We start from the raw sequence: 14,374 nt of genomic DNA, 5'->3' as shown, positions 1-14,374 counted from the left end.
AGCAGGCATTTAGAGGCAGAAGTCTTATCTATCCAAGCTTATACAACATCCAGCACACTGGTATCATGATTCATGATGCACGCCTCTTACATGCTGTGGTAGATAAATAATTAAATGCTTAAATGTAACTGGGTATTTCATAATGATCTGCCCATGTCTGTCTTGTTCACAGACAGCTGTTCCCCTTTTGTATGTGGACAATGCATCCACTTTGTGCCCATTCTGCACTCTCCAAGGTGCCTTCCATTTGAAGTCTGCAGCAGCCACTATAAACTAGCCCTCCTCTCTCTGTCAGAGCAGAATGGCTGCTGCTGCAGGTGGGGGAATTGAAATGAGGAGGGGGAGGAAGAGGAGTGCTCCTTCAGTCTGCAAAGTTAAAGGGGCTACTTTTTGGAGCAGCAAATGAAAACCACTGCCAACTCTGAATTAGGTAGTACAGGCACCACTACCATTTCCTTCCAATCCATTTCAAGGGATTTGTATGTGAAGAGAAAACATTAAAAACCTCTTCCCTGAAAGGATTCTTCTTCTACTATTTGAAATTTTTGATGTTCAGAACAACTAGTCCCTCTGCTACAAAGCTGGAAAGGGAACACTGCATGCCCTGCAGGTCACCTGGACATATACTATACATTGGGTCACTGACTCAATTCATCATTTGGTATTTTGAAGTATGTGTAATTGTTAGTCAATTAAACTATTTAACAGTAGCCCAGTTTCTGTTTTAGGATTACCTAATACCAAATTCCGTTTCATTACAGTTAATGTTGTATAGAAATAGCTACAATAATCTTTTCAGAACTTATCTGCATTATCTACAGGTGACCTTTGACAGTCAGCAGTTCACCTGTGCTAGTAAAGTTTATCCACCCCACCCAAGATTCTCTGGGAATACTTGGAAGCTTTACAGGAATGTTAATAACTGCCATTACTCTTTTTTTGCTTCATTTAAAACTTTTCTAGGGTATGGAGAACTATCAGTCACCAAAAGCAAAGGCAAACCTTAAGCAGCAGCACTGCCTCCATTCCCAGCACTTTCAACAAAGACACGTATCTGGGCAAGGCAGAAAACAGGTTCCGATAATGCTCAACAAATGATCCTTGATCTACCTTGAACACAACATTACGTAACATAAGAGATCTCAATCCCCATTACTCATGGGGAAGAAACACAAAGCCTGCCCAGTGCCTTAATTTTTTCTGTCAGTCACACTCACTGTATGAGTATCTTTGGACATGCAAGTAGCAGTCCACCCAAGATTTCAGAACAAGAGTTTTCTAAGGTTGCCGACTAACGTAAACTGGCATGTAGACCAAGTGGTGAGTCCATGCAGCAGTGCTGGAGTCTTAGGGTTGAGATAGTGAGAACAGATTTTAGAAGGACCACTGTCACTGCAAATACAGTTACAGTTGCTTCACTTAAACCATCAGATGAGCAAAATTACTACAAAAAATTGCCTTATATTTTCCCTTCAAAAAAATCTCACAGAAATTATATTACATAAGAACAGATGTGAGCAGCTAGACCAGAAGCCCAACTAGCCACTCTCATACCTGAGATGTAATAACAGATACCAAGGGAAGAGTATAAGAAAAGGACAGAATGCTCCTCTGGCCTCCAGTAACTTAAGACACTAATATTTCCCACACCAAAGATGGTATCTGCAATTTTAAATGGCCATTGATCATTTTTTCCCTCCACAAACGTAATAAATTTCCTTTTGAACATATATAAATTTTTAACAACAACGGTGTTTTGTAATGGTTAGTGCAACAGCTTGAATTCATACTGTAAGAAGTAGCATGTCTGTTTGCATTTAATATGTCCAAGTTGTTATGCTATGAGAAATGGTGATGGTGTGTTCTCTATTTACCTTCTCCATACCAAACAAGCTTTTACAGACCTCTATCTTGTATCTCCATTATGGCTTTCCTGTAACAGCAAGTTATTTTGATTTAAAAAATCTGTGCACTTCACTTTGGTAAAAATCAGGACATATGTTGCACAGACAGCTTAATTTGGCTTCTTCACGCACATGATTACATACAGTTGTGTTTGTTTTTTTTTTTTTCCACATGGCAGACTCCCTTCACCTTTCAAAATAAGACAGAAAAACAAAAGAAACAGAACTAAAGCTGCAGAGGCGACCAAGAACATAAAAAATGAAGCCTTGAAGTAGAAAACGTCACTCTAAGTAACTCCTTAACTTAGACAAGACAATAATTTTGTCTAACACAGTGTGGTTCAAATATTACCATTAAATTTCCTCCCATCTCTCATGCATGGTATACAAGACTAAAAATAACCTCATATGAATGATTTATATACATACACACAGTTAACAATGTTTTGAAACATGATGCCTCAATTGTTATTACCTCTTCTTCTGGAGTCTCTGAAGTGTTAAGTTCATGCTTTTGACAGTAAGGACCTTCTTTCCAAGCTTCTGTATCACCACAGTCACAGAAACCTCCTCCACCTGACGTTGTCATCTAAAATTATTTAAAACCAAAACAGTTCACATGACTATACATATACATACATGCACACTAAGAAACGAGTAGTCATAGCTAAACTACAAAAGAATGATGACAACACCTGATAGCTTTAGCCAGTACCCTGTTAAAATAGCACAGTGAAACCATGTCTGCTTCTATGATGGCTGAAAGCTTACCTACTTCGTCTGCCCATGCCAAAAGAAAATTAAAAAAAAAAACACAGACAAAAACCTTCAAACACCCCCATTCTGCCCCACCTGAAGGCTGGGGTTTTTTTCAGTTTTTCTAAATATATTACTTTCAACACCATCTGCACTATTTCAGATTCTCACATTTTTAATCTGAACAAAGATAAATTGTTTCATATAGCACATTATTATTACACAGCAAGTAAAAGATGTGCTGTTTATAGTAAAAGGGCTTTACAGACAACACTTGAATTGTTCATGTAAGTTTTAGTAAGCACAGAAAAAAGCATCTGAAAAGTGTAATGATATATTTGCAGTGTTTTAATAAATTTATTTTAAAGCTAAGACCACCTCAAATTAATAAGTGTAATAATACTCTTTTTGAACCACAACTATTAACTGATTCATAGAAGAATTCTTCTTTCACCTATTTTTGGCATACAGGTACATTCTGTACCTATAGGTACATCCTACAGTAACAACAAAATTAGATGGACATTTAAAAGAACATTTGCTTACACTTTTGGATGTCACCTAGACTTGTTAATTCACTAAGCTTGCAAACTAAAAAACCTACATACAAGAAGTATGCTGATATCAGCAAATTGGATTGGGTTTCTTGGGGCAAGTTGTTGTGTTTGGGTTTTTTTTTTTTTCCTAAAACCTGGTGCTCAGGGTAACCATGCAGTGATCAGATTTACATTAACAGCAGTGCAGTATTGTCAAAAATAGATTTACAGAAAGGCTATACCAATAGCTGTCACTTAGCTTCTTAGCTTAAAAACACACCAAGGCCTTCTTGGTTTTGTTTGTAAGTTTTTTTTAACTAATCTGTACTATTAATAGCAGTATATTACTAAAACAAAGAGCATCTACAGTTTTAGTTTTCTATTTTAACTTTATGTTTAAAAACAAACAAAAATCCTGCTATTGTACAGAATTTGATAATGATTGATGTTTAAAAGAAATAAGTTTTAAATAAAAGGGGTTTCTTCATAAAGGTTTTTCAATGCCTTTTAAAAATAGTCAAACATCAAGGTCAAAGCAAGTCAAAAAACAACTCTAATGCGGTAAAATTCACTAAAGGGCACATGTTAAAAATATAAATTTGTAAGTAACTTGTGCATAAAATTTAATTGCTCGATATTTTAAAGTGTTAACTTTCAGAATTTACACTCAGATCAAAACACTCAAGTTCTTCTAAGATTATTGCAGACATAATTCCAAACTTTGTGTTCATCCAACATTTTGAAATTATGTATATATTCTTACAATTTAAACAAGGAGTTTCATACACATACAAAATTATTAATGACTACATCATATATTCCAGCAGTATTACTAACCCTGTATCGGTGTTCTCTATGAATACTTCCAAGAAAGCACTCCATGCATAACACACAAGTTGGGTCAACTGCACAGTCTCTGAAAACAGCAACAACAACAACCACCAAACAAAAAAACAACAACAAAAAAAGAGAAGCATTAAACAAATGGTTTTCCCTTTAATTACACATTTTACAACAGGTAATTTTCAAATATCACCAATATGAACCTTTTAACTAATGTATGTATTATTCTGAAAGAGAAAGGGGATGGCTTCCAAGGAGGGGGAAACAAATGAAGGACAAAAAAACCAAAATCTGTCCTCATAACAGAAGAGGCTTTAAAATATTGTCTGGGTAGTATGTATATTTGGGCAATATAGCCACTGCCTTCAAGAGGTGAGACAAGTATATAAGCAAGTAAACAGATGAATTACAGAACACAGTACGAACAGGTAAACAATATAAACCCAAGCAAGTTCTCTCAAGTACAGAGTACAAGTATTAACAATCTTCAGCAATCAGAGAAGACGTTTTTTCACTGAACACTGAAAAGAAAGAGAGCACACAATAGATTAGATCAAACCTCTGCTTCTAAGTTTAGCCCTACAAGCTTACTGAAAAGGTCCAACAATGCAATTTCCTCAACCAGGAGATCAGAGACCATAATAAGATCCTGTCTACAAGCACTGCTATATTAGATAGAAGTAATATTTCTAGTAAAAGGGGCGAAACGAATGAGACAATTATGCATTACATTTAACTGTCTCCCTGAGAAACACTGAAAATGCATGAACCTATGTAATGCAACTGACTTCAAGGCACCTCAAGATGAAGGGAGCCAGGTTTTGCAATGAAAAAAAAACTACCAGGAGAATGCATGTCTTATGATGGTTATTATTAAAACAAGAATTCAGAGACACAACTTATTTTGTTCAAAAGAAAACACCAGAGAACCTATGAAATGTTATTATCAAGAATTCTCTTCATTTCATTTCACCAAATAAATCAAACCAGGTAATCACCGAAAGATAATCAGACACCCATGACTCACTATGCATAACGTACCATTTTCACATTTTTTTTCTCCATAGGAGCCACTAAAGCTGAAAATGTCAAAGCAAAATTATACAAAGCTCTTCTGTTTTAGAATAATTCATGTTCGTGGCATTATTTTTTTTTAATAAAAATATTTATTGCAATAATATGCATACAGGATATAGATCAGTTCTACCGTATTGGGTATTGATTCTTCAGAGCCCTGAACTTGTGGCAATATACTTATAAACCCAGTACCATTTGCGAAGTAATTTATCAAACAAGTAAGGGTGCTTATACCTAAAGCAGAGGCAGACCTGTAAGCTGCACAACTGGACAGAAAAGCCACTGTTTTTAAAGTATTTCATGGGCTCAGAAAAAAATTTTTTTCTGTATCCCACAAAAGTTTAAAATTAAGCTCTCATTATTCTTCATTACCACCTATAAGTCAAAGAAAATGTTTTTTGTTGTGCATTAATAATTAACAGGTTTACATCTATGTTCAGTATTTAATCGAAAGAAGATGAGACTCCCTCTTGATAGCAGCAACAGCAAAAATATTCTGTATTCACTGCTGACCCTGACTTGAGCAGAAGACTGGACAAGATGGCCTACCAAGACATCCTTTCTAACCTGAATGACATTATGATTATATTTCTGTATTTAGATCATTTTTCTACCGAAACAAAGACCCTGACTATGAACAGTACATTAACTCATTCTCTAAATTCTACACCAATGGATTGCATTATTCTGTGTTTTCATCACACCTGACAGTATTCTCAAGGATATACTTTACATACTGAGTTGCTGGTCTTGAAAAAGCAAGTGTTTAGAAGAAATTAACAGAAGTCCCACAGTTTTTATTAGTCCATATGAAGAGTATTTGATCATTAACATATTACGTCTAGGCTGCAACACAATTTGACTTGAATTAAAACACTAGTTCCTAGGTTTTGTTTTTTAGGTCTTTGGGACCAGATTTCATGAAAAGGTACTAAAGAAACTGTAGAAATTCTTTTTATAGCCTCTGTTAGTCTTCAGCCTCCCTGCCCAGATCTCTACTTTTTCACAGCTGTGAAGGAAGAACCTAAGAACACCTGAGAGGAGATGGAGTTTTCTTAGTGGTTCAAAGTATCTAAAGTACCTACCAGTTTAATCTCATCCATCTCAAGATAAGAAGGCTCAAAACATTTCAAAACTACCTATTCTAACTGATCGTTAAAACAGAAATGCCGAAGAGGCAGTTTGCTAAGTATCTCAAGTCTACCCTGAATCAGAACATCAACAATCATGTTTCTAGAAGAGGAGAGCACTAGAGAGTAAAATTCTACAGTCATTCTCTCCTTATAAATGAAGGGGATGGAAACCCAGAAAAATAAACCCTTGAAATAAGACAGACATTCCCTCCCCCCGTCACCCCACCAAGTGTTCAAGTGTCCAAGCCAGTGGTAGAAACCATACAAAACAACAAGAATCTGTGACAGAGGGTACAAACCAAACTTAAACTACAGGTGGTTCAGGAAAGAGAAGATAATAAGATAATGAATATACAGCAAGTAATACACTGGCTTAAAACTGAAGATTTTTAAAATACTTGTAATTGGTTAGTAACTTCCTATCCTCTTTCAAGTAAAATGGTATTTTTAGAGAGATATAGAGATAGGGGTAGGGAAGGAACAAGAAGCTGGTATGCCTGGTTTAGCATCCAATAGATTGGTTTAACAGGTCATGGAAAGAGGTCTAAAATACAGGATCAACACTAACAGCTGATATTAAACACCAGAACTACACACACATACACCTGCCTGCTTACTTCTGATTAGTGCCCTTAAATCACACTGACAGTTCTCCCCAACCACTTCCTTGATCTTGTATTTCTTTTGTACAGAAAACACTCTAGACTATACTAATTAATATTCTTCCATTTGCAAATCTGTAGTGTTTTAATTTTACCCTGGTCCACCTGTCATGAAACACTGCAAGGTTACTTTAAAAATACATTTGGGGTATTAACTTTTCATTAGGACAGTATATTCTTATTGAAAAATGTTCATGACTTCACAAATTATAAACACTTCACAATGCTAAGTTGAACTACCTGCAAGAATATGTAGGCTCTCCCACTTTAAAAACACGGCCACAGAGATGGGAAGGTTTGTTCGCTTGCTCAAGCTTTGGAAAACCAAATGCAGGATCTTCGCCACAAAGATACCATTCCATTGGTCCCAGCAAAACGTGTTGTGCCAGCATGTCTTCTCTTTGTGGGGCAGGGTTAGGACCCCTGCAGTAAATTTTTGGTACATAATAGGCCAGATGCTGGTACACTTCTTTCTGAAGGTCATTTGCTTGCAGCCATTTCTTTTAAATTAAAAGGAATGAGAACACAAATTGTTCGTTAATAAAAATACAAAACATAGTTCAATCCATCAAGATGATTTTTTTATTTCTAAATCAAAAATCTAAAATGGCATTGCAAAACTAGAAAGCCATGCTTCCTTCTAAGTGTTAAATCTAGATGATCACAGAAGACAGACGTTAGGAAAGGAATAATTTGTTTCCCTGCTTGCACATTTTATCCTTTTGACATACAAAAGTCTTTTCAAAACCACAAGATTTAAGAGACAAAATTCTAAAAAATTTTCCTCCAGGATGCATGACCAGTAAAATGTCCCAACATTAGCAGTGACTTTTAGGATAAGGCCTAGACTATGCTGGTTGCATTTTTTTGGAAAGCAGACTGATGCTGCCAGCTGGGGACAGAGAGGAACAGCAGAAGCCTGGAGTTGGCAAGGAACAGGCAAAGACAAAAAGCACAAGGAGAATGGCAAACACAGCATTAGGTAACAGCCCCTCTCTCATTTAATTTCAACAAATAACCTATGAAAATGAGGGGGTTTTGGTTTCTCCTACCACCAAAATAACTTATCTGAATTATTATTTCAAATGTGATGTTAGATCCATGAATTCTTCTATTAGGTCTGCGTGGCAAGGTTTTGGTAGTGGTGGGCTACAGGGGTGGCTTCTGTGAGAAGCTGCTAGAAGCTTCCCCTATGTCTGATAAAGCCAATGTCAGCCGGCTCCAAGACAGACCTGCCACTGGCAGCGCCTCTGGGATAACATATTTAAGAAGGGGAAAAAAAACCCACCTGAGCAATTGCAGCCAGGAGAAAGAAGTGGGAATATGTGAGAGAAACAACCCTGCAGACCCCAAGGTCACTGAAGAAGGAGGGGAAGGAGGTGCTCCAGGTGCCGGAGCAGAGATTCCCCTGCAGCCCGTGGGGAAGACCATGGTGAGGCAGGCTGTCCCCCTGCAGCCCAGGGAGGTCCACGGTGGAGCAGATATCCACCTGCAGCCCATGGAGGGCCCCACGCCGGAGAAGGTGGAAGCCCAAAAGGAAGCTGTGACCCCGTGGGAAGCCTGTGCTGGAGCAGGCTCCTGCAGGACCTGTGGATCCATGGAGAGAGGAGTCCACCATGGAGCAGGTTTGCTGGCAAAACTTGTGACCCCGCGGGGGACCCACGCTGGAGCAGTCTGTGCCTGAAGGACTGCACCCCATGGAAGGGACCCACGCTGGAGCAGTTCGTGAAGAACTGCAGCCCGTGGGAAGGACCCACACTGGAGAAGTTCATGGAGGACTGTCTCCTGTGGGAGGTACCCCAGGAGGAAGGAGCAGCAGAGACAAGGTGTGATGAACTGACCCCAACCCCCATTCCCCCAACCCCCATTTCCTGTCTCCCTGTGCTGCTGGGGGGAGGGCGGGGAGGTAGAGAAAATCGGGAGTGGAGTTCAGCGAAGGGAGGGGTGGGGGGAAGGTGTTTTAAGATTTAATTTTTATTTCTCATTACCTTTCTCATTACCCTACTCTGATTTGACTGGTAATAAACTAAATTAATTTCCCCAAGTTGAGTCTGTTTTGCCCGTGATGGTAATTGCTGAGTGATCTCTCCCTGTCTTTATCTCGACCCAGGAGCCTTTTGATATATTTTCTCTCCCCTGTCCAGCTGAGGAGGGGAGTGATAGAGCAGTTTTGGTGGGCACCTGGCATCCAGCCAGAGTCAACCCACCACAATTCTCTTAGTCAATCAACTGTAAAAAACAATGTTGACAGTTTTTAAAAGCCATCAAACTACTGTACCTGCTATAAGCTGCTGAAAAACTCGCAGCTCTTTCCAGTTTGTTTTTTTTCTCTTGTATACACACACAGAGTAAAAAAATCCTCTAGGATAACATTTATTTCTGCCTTGTGGATTACAATGTTATAAAGGCTTAAACTGCAAGTTAAGGCTGCAAAGTTTTTATCATAAACAAATGGGAGCAAGCACTTACTGCAAGTGTGCACTGATTAAATCCCGTGTTACATAAACAGCCTTAGTATGCCATTTCTCATTGTAAATATGACAACCAGATACCCCTGGCAACTTCAGAAAAAGAATTCAGAATCAACCTAAAACTGTACATGAAAACCGAGAATTAATTATACCAAAATAAATGGGTTTGGTAATCAATTGTGACAGCTTAATTTACTCTGAATTATTTATGACTTACTCTAAAGAACTTATGTTTGAGACAATGCAATTATAGCAAGTTCTTCAGGATACAGACATAAGAGTCAGCAGAGCATTTGTGCCATTTAAGAATGGCTGCATTATTGCCTTTTTTTTTAACTATATTGTAGTATTTTCATTTACTAGACTATGTTTTCCAAAGCAGAATTTCATATTAAAAAAAATATATTTGTCAGTACAGCTCTTAGTAGAATAATATGCTTTCCTCACTTCTCTTTCCCTAAGTTTGACTTCTTAAAATCATGATCAGTCTACTAAATCTTTCTGTATTGATCTAGCTTTGATGGTCAAAGCCCAGATTTTTTCCAAGGAAGTCCATGCAAAAAGGTTGCCAAAAAGCCATATCCAACAACCTAGAAGTTTACAGATAATCTCACCATTGCCACCAGGATTCAGAGAATACTGCACAAAAATGAAAAAAGTCAAGTTTTCATTACTAAGAATTTGATTTTTTTTTCCCTAGCTTATTAAGCTTTTCCTCTCCTTTCATCCTTTGCGCCAAATACCTACTACCGCCAGGAACTGACCCAATCACAGTGAAACTGACTTAGTCTCTTCCATGATTTCCATTTAATAAGATAATTTTTAGATTATTTTCTAGGGCATATATTAGTCATTATGCCTGCATTTTTCTCAGCAAAATACCTTTAATTTCAGCCTTTTAATTCAGCAGTACATCATTAACTTCTATCTAGAAAATACACAGTGAATATTAGCTACACTACAAGCTCAGACAAATACCTAGCCAGAGAAGATTCTTGTTCCTCGAGTAAATATCTTTCCCATCCCAAACATTCTGGCAGTAGTTGCCTGAAAGTTAGGTGTGGCAACACTGAACATCATCACACCTAAATCTCTTTGTGGAGCCAGTTCTATACACATAACTGTGCATACAGTTTTGAAAATCAGATCCTGGCTAAAAGAATATCAGAAGGAAGTACAGGCTACTAGGACAAGGAAACAGATGTCACTCCACAAGCTACCAGGAAAGCAACTCAAAGTATTGTTGTGCATGTGAAATTGTTACTAGAAATATATACGTATGCATCCATATGTTGTGCTGCCTTTCCAAATTGCTACCTGGGAGGCACTGAACTCCAGCAAAACTACTCAAAACTTTGGAATTTGTTAACAAAAGCATTTTGTATTTAGGCAAGTTTTCAGTTAGTATTTGTTTATCTTCTAACCTGAAGTCACATGTAAGAAAAGCTAACATTCTACTCTCCCAATAAAGGTTTTTATTAAAAAGGGAAGTGCATTCCTCCTCACTTCCTACCCCCTCAAACTTGCTCTCCTGCAGCAATTTTTGACTGCCCTGAAAAAACACCTACCCAAAAATCATTGATCAAATAACATTTTATGTAAGTAAATACCTAATGGTCCACCAGGGTTTCTTTTAAATCCAGATCTAAGAAAGAGATACCAGGAGAACAAAACATATAGTACAAATAAGCCACAAAACAACTCAGTTTACTGCTTCAAAAGCTTAAAGGTATAATTTATGTTTTTCTTAGCTATACAAATAAACAGCTGCAATGTAGGCTCATGTTGTGTTACAGATAATTTATTCTTTTGATCGTTGTTCTTTGGAAGTTTATCGTTTAGTTGTTGCAATGAGAAACTGAAGCTTAAAGTGCTACAACTATTGCTTTGGGCTGGCATTTGTTTTGTTAATACTGGGCTATCAGCAAAATAATGCTATCAGCAAAGGAGGGAAAAAAACAACGCTAAAAGCCAAGCACGTTGTTTACATATACAATCAGGCAGCACCAGCAGCATTTAGTTGCTAGCACATTGTAGGTTTGAGAGTGATAGATCTCAGAACTGTAGCTTGCGCTGGTGATGACAGAGAATAAAAATGAGAAAGAAATGACTAAATTTATGCTGGCACTTGTACCTATAGCGAATTCCTAAATGAATTCCACTTCGTGCATGTCTCTCTTGGGTTTATCTACGGTGTGACCCAAAAAAACCCATCTGCTACTCACACAGACAAGGTCGTTTGGGCTCAGTTTGGGCTACTTTATGAAGTATTTGACGGAATTATTGGGTTTGCTGTTGAGGGGAAGGAAGACTAATTCTGGAGCTAAACTAGCTAGGATATAGCTAACTATGCACGTTTGCCCATCTAATCATACCTTTGTCTGCACTGTAGAGATACCAGCATAATCTGAGGATAATCTTAATTATAACATTGTCTTTTATTTTCTTTTGGAAAGCAGCCAATGTAATTTCCATTTAAATACACACAGACAGCTCTTCAAGGTCTTACCCGACAGACATGCACATCAGCAGTCCCAATATTTTAACATATATGTCCAGTTCCTCAAATGCACAAACGTCTATAAGATCTGGCACCTATACCAGAAACAAAAGCTTCTCTAAAAACTTTATCCTCAAGACTTCTTTTCCCTTTCAACTGCTTTTCATAAAAGTTGGAAAAATATATAAACAGAACTGGATTATTTCAAATATTACATTAATTTTACTAATATTTCCTCTACAAGCGTCCCATTCTAATAGTCTGAAGCTTAACTAATGCAAGCTTTTGCCAGAACTGCATCCTAAATACCGGGGAGGAAGGAAGAATCCTGTAATGAAAATTCAACGCTACAAAGCATGTTCGGGCGCAGACGTCCACCTAAATTAATGGGGGGAGGGAGATCTTCTCACGTCGAGGCATGATTGCCGGTAGAGAGGTGTGAGAAAGTAGCAAACTAGGTAGGAGAACGAAACTTCTCAGCTGCTCGGGGAAGGCGAGGAAGCACTACACGAAGGAGCGAGATGCTGAGAAGCGGCCCCGCTCCCGTTTGCGCCCGCCAAGCCCCCACGAGCGGCGGGGAGCCGCGGCCGCCCTCGGCAGGAGCTGACCACGGCCGGGCGGCTGGCTGGAGAGCCACCTGCGCCAGCCAGAACAACAGGAAAAGCTGGCTACTGGCTGCCATCGATTTCAGCTACTGCAATAGCGACGCCGGCAACAACAGCAGGATAAGGCCAGAACGAGAGGCCGCTGCCAGCCGGGGTGCCCTTATAACCAGCCCGGGCAGCGACACCCCCTCCCCGAAAGCCTGCTCGCCCCCCCACCCCCGGGCACAGCCTCGCCCCGGCCCCCGGAACGGCCCCCGGCCCTCACGGCCCCACCGCGGGCCGGGCAGGCCGGTCCCGGCCTCGCGAGCCCCCGCTCCTTCCTCGCCCCAAGCACTTCTCGCCCTTCCGCCCCAGGCCCGCCGCCTCACCACGGCGATCTCCTCAGCGGAGCACTCCAGCAGGCTCTTGTCAATGGCCTGCACCTCCGCCTCCAAGTCCGCCGCCATCTTCTCTCCCCCCCCCCACACCGAACCACCGCCGCCAAGGCAGGGACACCCGGAACCGGGCCCGGCCGGCCGCTCTGCCCGGGGAACCCACTTCCGCCCCGCCTCCGCCCGGCACGTCGCCGCCCGCGGCGCCGCTCCGCCCGCGGGGCATTCTGGGAGTTGTAGTCTTTCCCCGCCACCCCCACCCCCGCCCCTCCCGGGAGACGGCGCCCATTGCCCGGGGCCCTGGTGCGGGAGCCAGCCCGGCGCCGGGGAGGGCCGGCGGCTCGGCACCCCCGCGCCACGGACGCCCTTCTCGTCTCCTCCAAGGCGAAGCGATGCCCGGGGCGGGGGGCATCTCCCGTCTCGCTGGCAAAGCCGGGTGGCCTCCACGGCTGAAGCCAGCTAGTCCCTGGCGGGCCCGGCTCGCCAGCGCGGCCCGCAGGCGAGGGGGCACCCCAGCATGGGTGAAAAGAAAAAAAATCAGTAAATTACGTGAATCGGGCAACTACGGCTTTAAGACAAACGTTACTAGACTGCAGAAGCTATAAATCCTGTGGCTCAGCTCCACGGGGGCCGCGCACCACCCTAGCTGTAGCGTCCTCGCTCAGCCTTGCGCATTCGGGTAGCGCTCCAGGTTTGCAACTTAAAAAAAAAGTCATCACCACCAAAACCAGCAATCATCCTCGTAACTGTACTTCCTTTTACTTAATACAGGCTCTGCTTCTTACGAGGTCTTTCCGAAAACCTGTCGTACCACTGTCGTACCCAGGGGCTTGCCTGCGCGTCGGGGCTGCGCCACTGCAATTACAGCCGGGCCAAGAACCGGGCAGACGTGCCTCACTTTGTGTGCGGCCACACGGCACCGGAGCGGCTGCGCCAGCCACCCGGAGGGCTTCACACCACACCTTCCTTTGCTTGCTGGGAATTTCTCTACGGATCTAAGCGTCACGCACACACTAAACAATATTTCCACCTCGCGCCCTCTGTCAGCCTTCACGGAGATAAGGACCCACCCTGCAGGAGCCTAGCCCAGCAAACCCTGCTGAGGAAGTCTCTGCTCTGGACAACTTACACTCCCAAATCGAGGCAATGCATGGGAGGGGAATAAACAGGCAGGAAAGACAAACGGAGTTGTAATTGCCTGAAGTACTAGCCGAAGGGGGCCATAAATGTTGCCTCTGGCAAACAGTATTAACCTACAACAAAACTGTGCATTAAAAGTGAGTCCCAGTTCACAGCTTATATTCCTTAACGATTTTTAAACATTCTCACCAGTGGGTAGGCATAGTCGGTTTTTCCCTTTTTTGTCTCATTTCTTTCTTCTTCCTTCTCCTCATTCTCCCCTCAACTAACAATTTAAATATTGAGTTACCCAAGGGGGAGACATTATCTTATATCTGTCCGAGCAGTAACAAATACATCTATGGCCATATATTAATATAAGAAGGAAGGTGGGCTG

The 14,374-nt window shown here is 41.1% G+C and overlaps 1 protein-coding gene across 3 annotated transcripts in view; it reads right to left on the bottom strand.

Annotated features, from left to right (window-relative positions):
* Positions 1–13,028, bottom strand: part of UBR2 (ubiquitin protein ligase E3 component n-recognin 2) — a 60,519-nt gene extending 47,491 nt beyond the window's left edge. For all 3 annotated transcript variants that reach the window (XM_052805278.1, XM_052805277.1, XM_052805280.1), the window contains exons 1-4: positions 12,856–13,028; positions 7,152–7,411; positions 4,034–4,112; positions 2,380–2,493 (exon numbers count right to left, since the gene is read on the bottom strand). In XM_052805278.1, coding sequence (XP_052661238.1) covers positions 2,380–2,493; positions 4,034–4,112; positions 7,152–7,411; positions 12,856–12,933 — 531 coding nt within the window. In that variant the 5' untranslated portion in view covers positions 12,934–13,028. The remainder of the gene's footprint in view (positions 1–2,379; positions 2,494–4,033; positions 4,113–7,151; positions 7,412–12,855) is intronic.
* Positions 13,029–14,374: the final 1,346 nt, after the last annotated feature.

Source organism: Harpia harpyja, chromosome 13 (genome assembly GCF_026419915.1).
Source record: "Harpia harpyja isolate bHarHar1 chromosome 13, bHarHar1 primary haplotype, whole genome shotgun sequence".
Lineage (NCBI taxonomy): Eukaryota > Metazoa > Chordata > Aves > Accipitriformes > Accipitridae > Harpia > Harpia harpyja.
The sequence above is the reverse complement of the archived record's forward strand: the minus strand, read 5'-3'. Positions and strand labels throughout refer to the sequence as shown.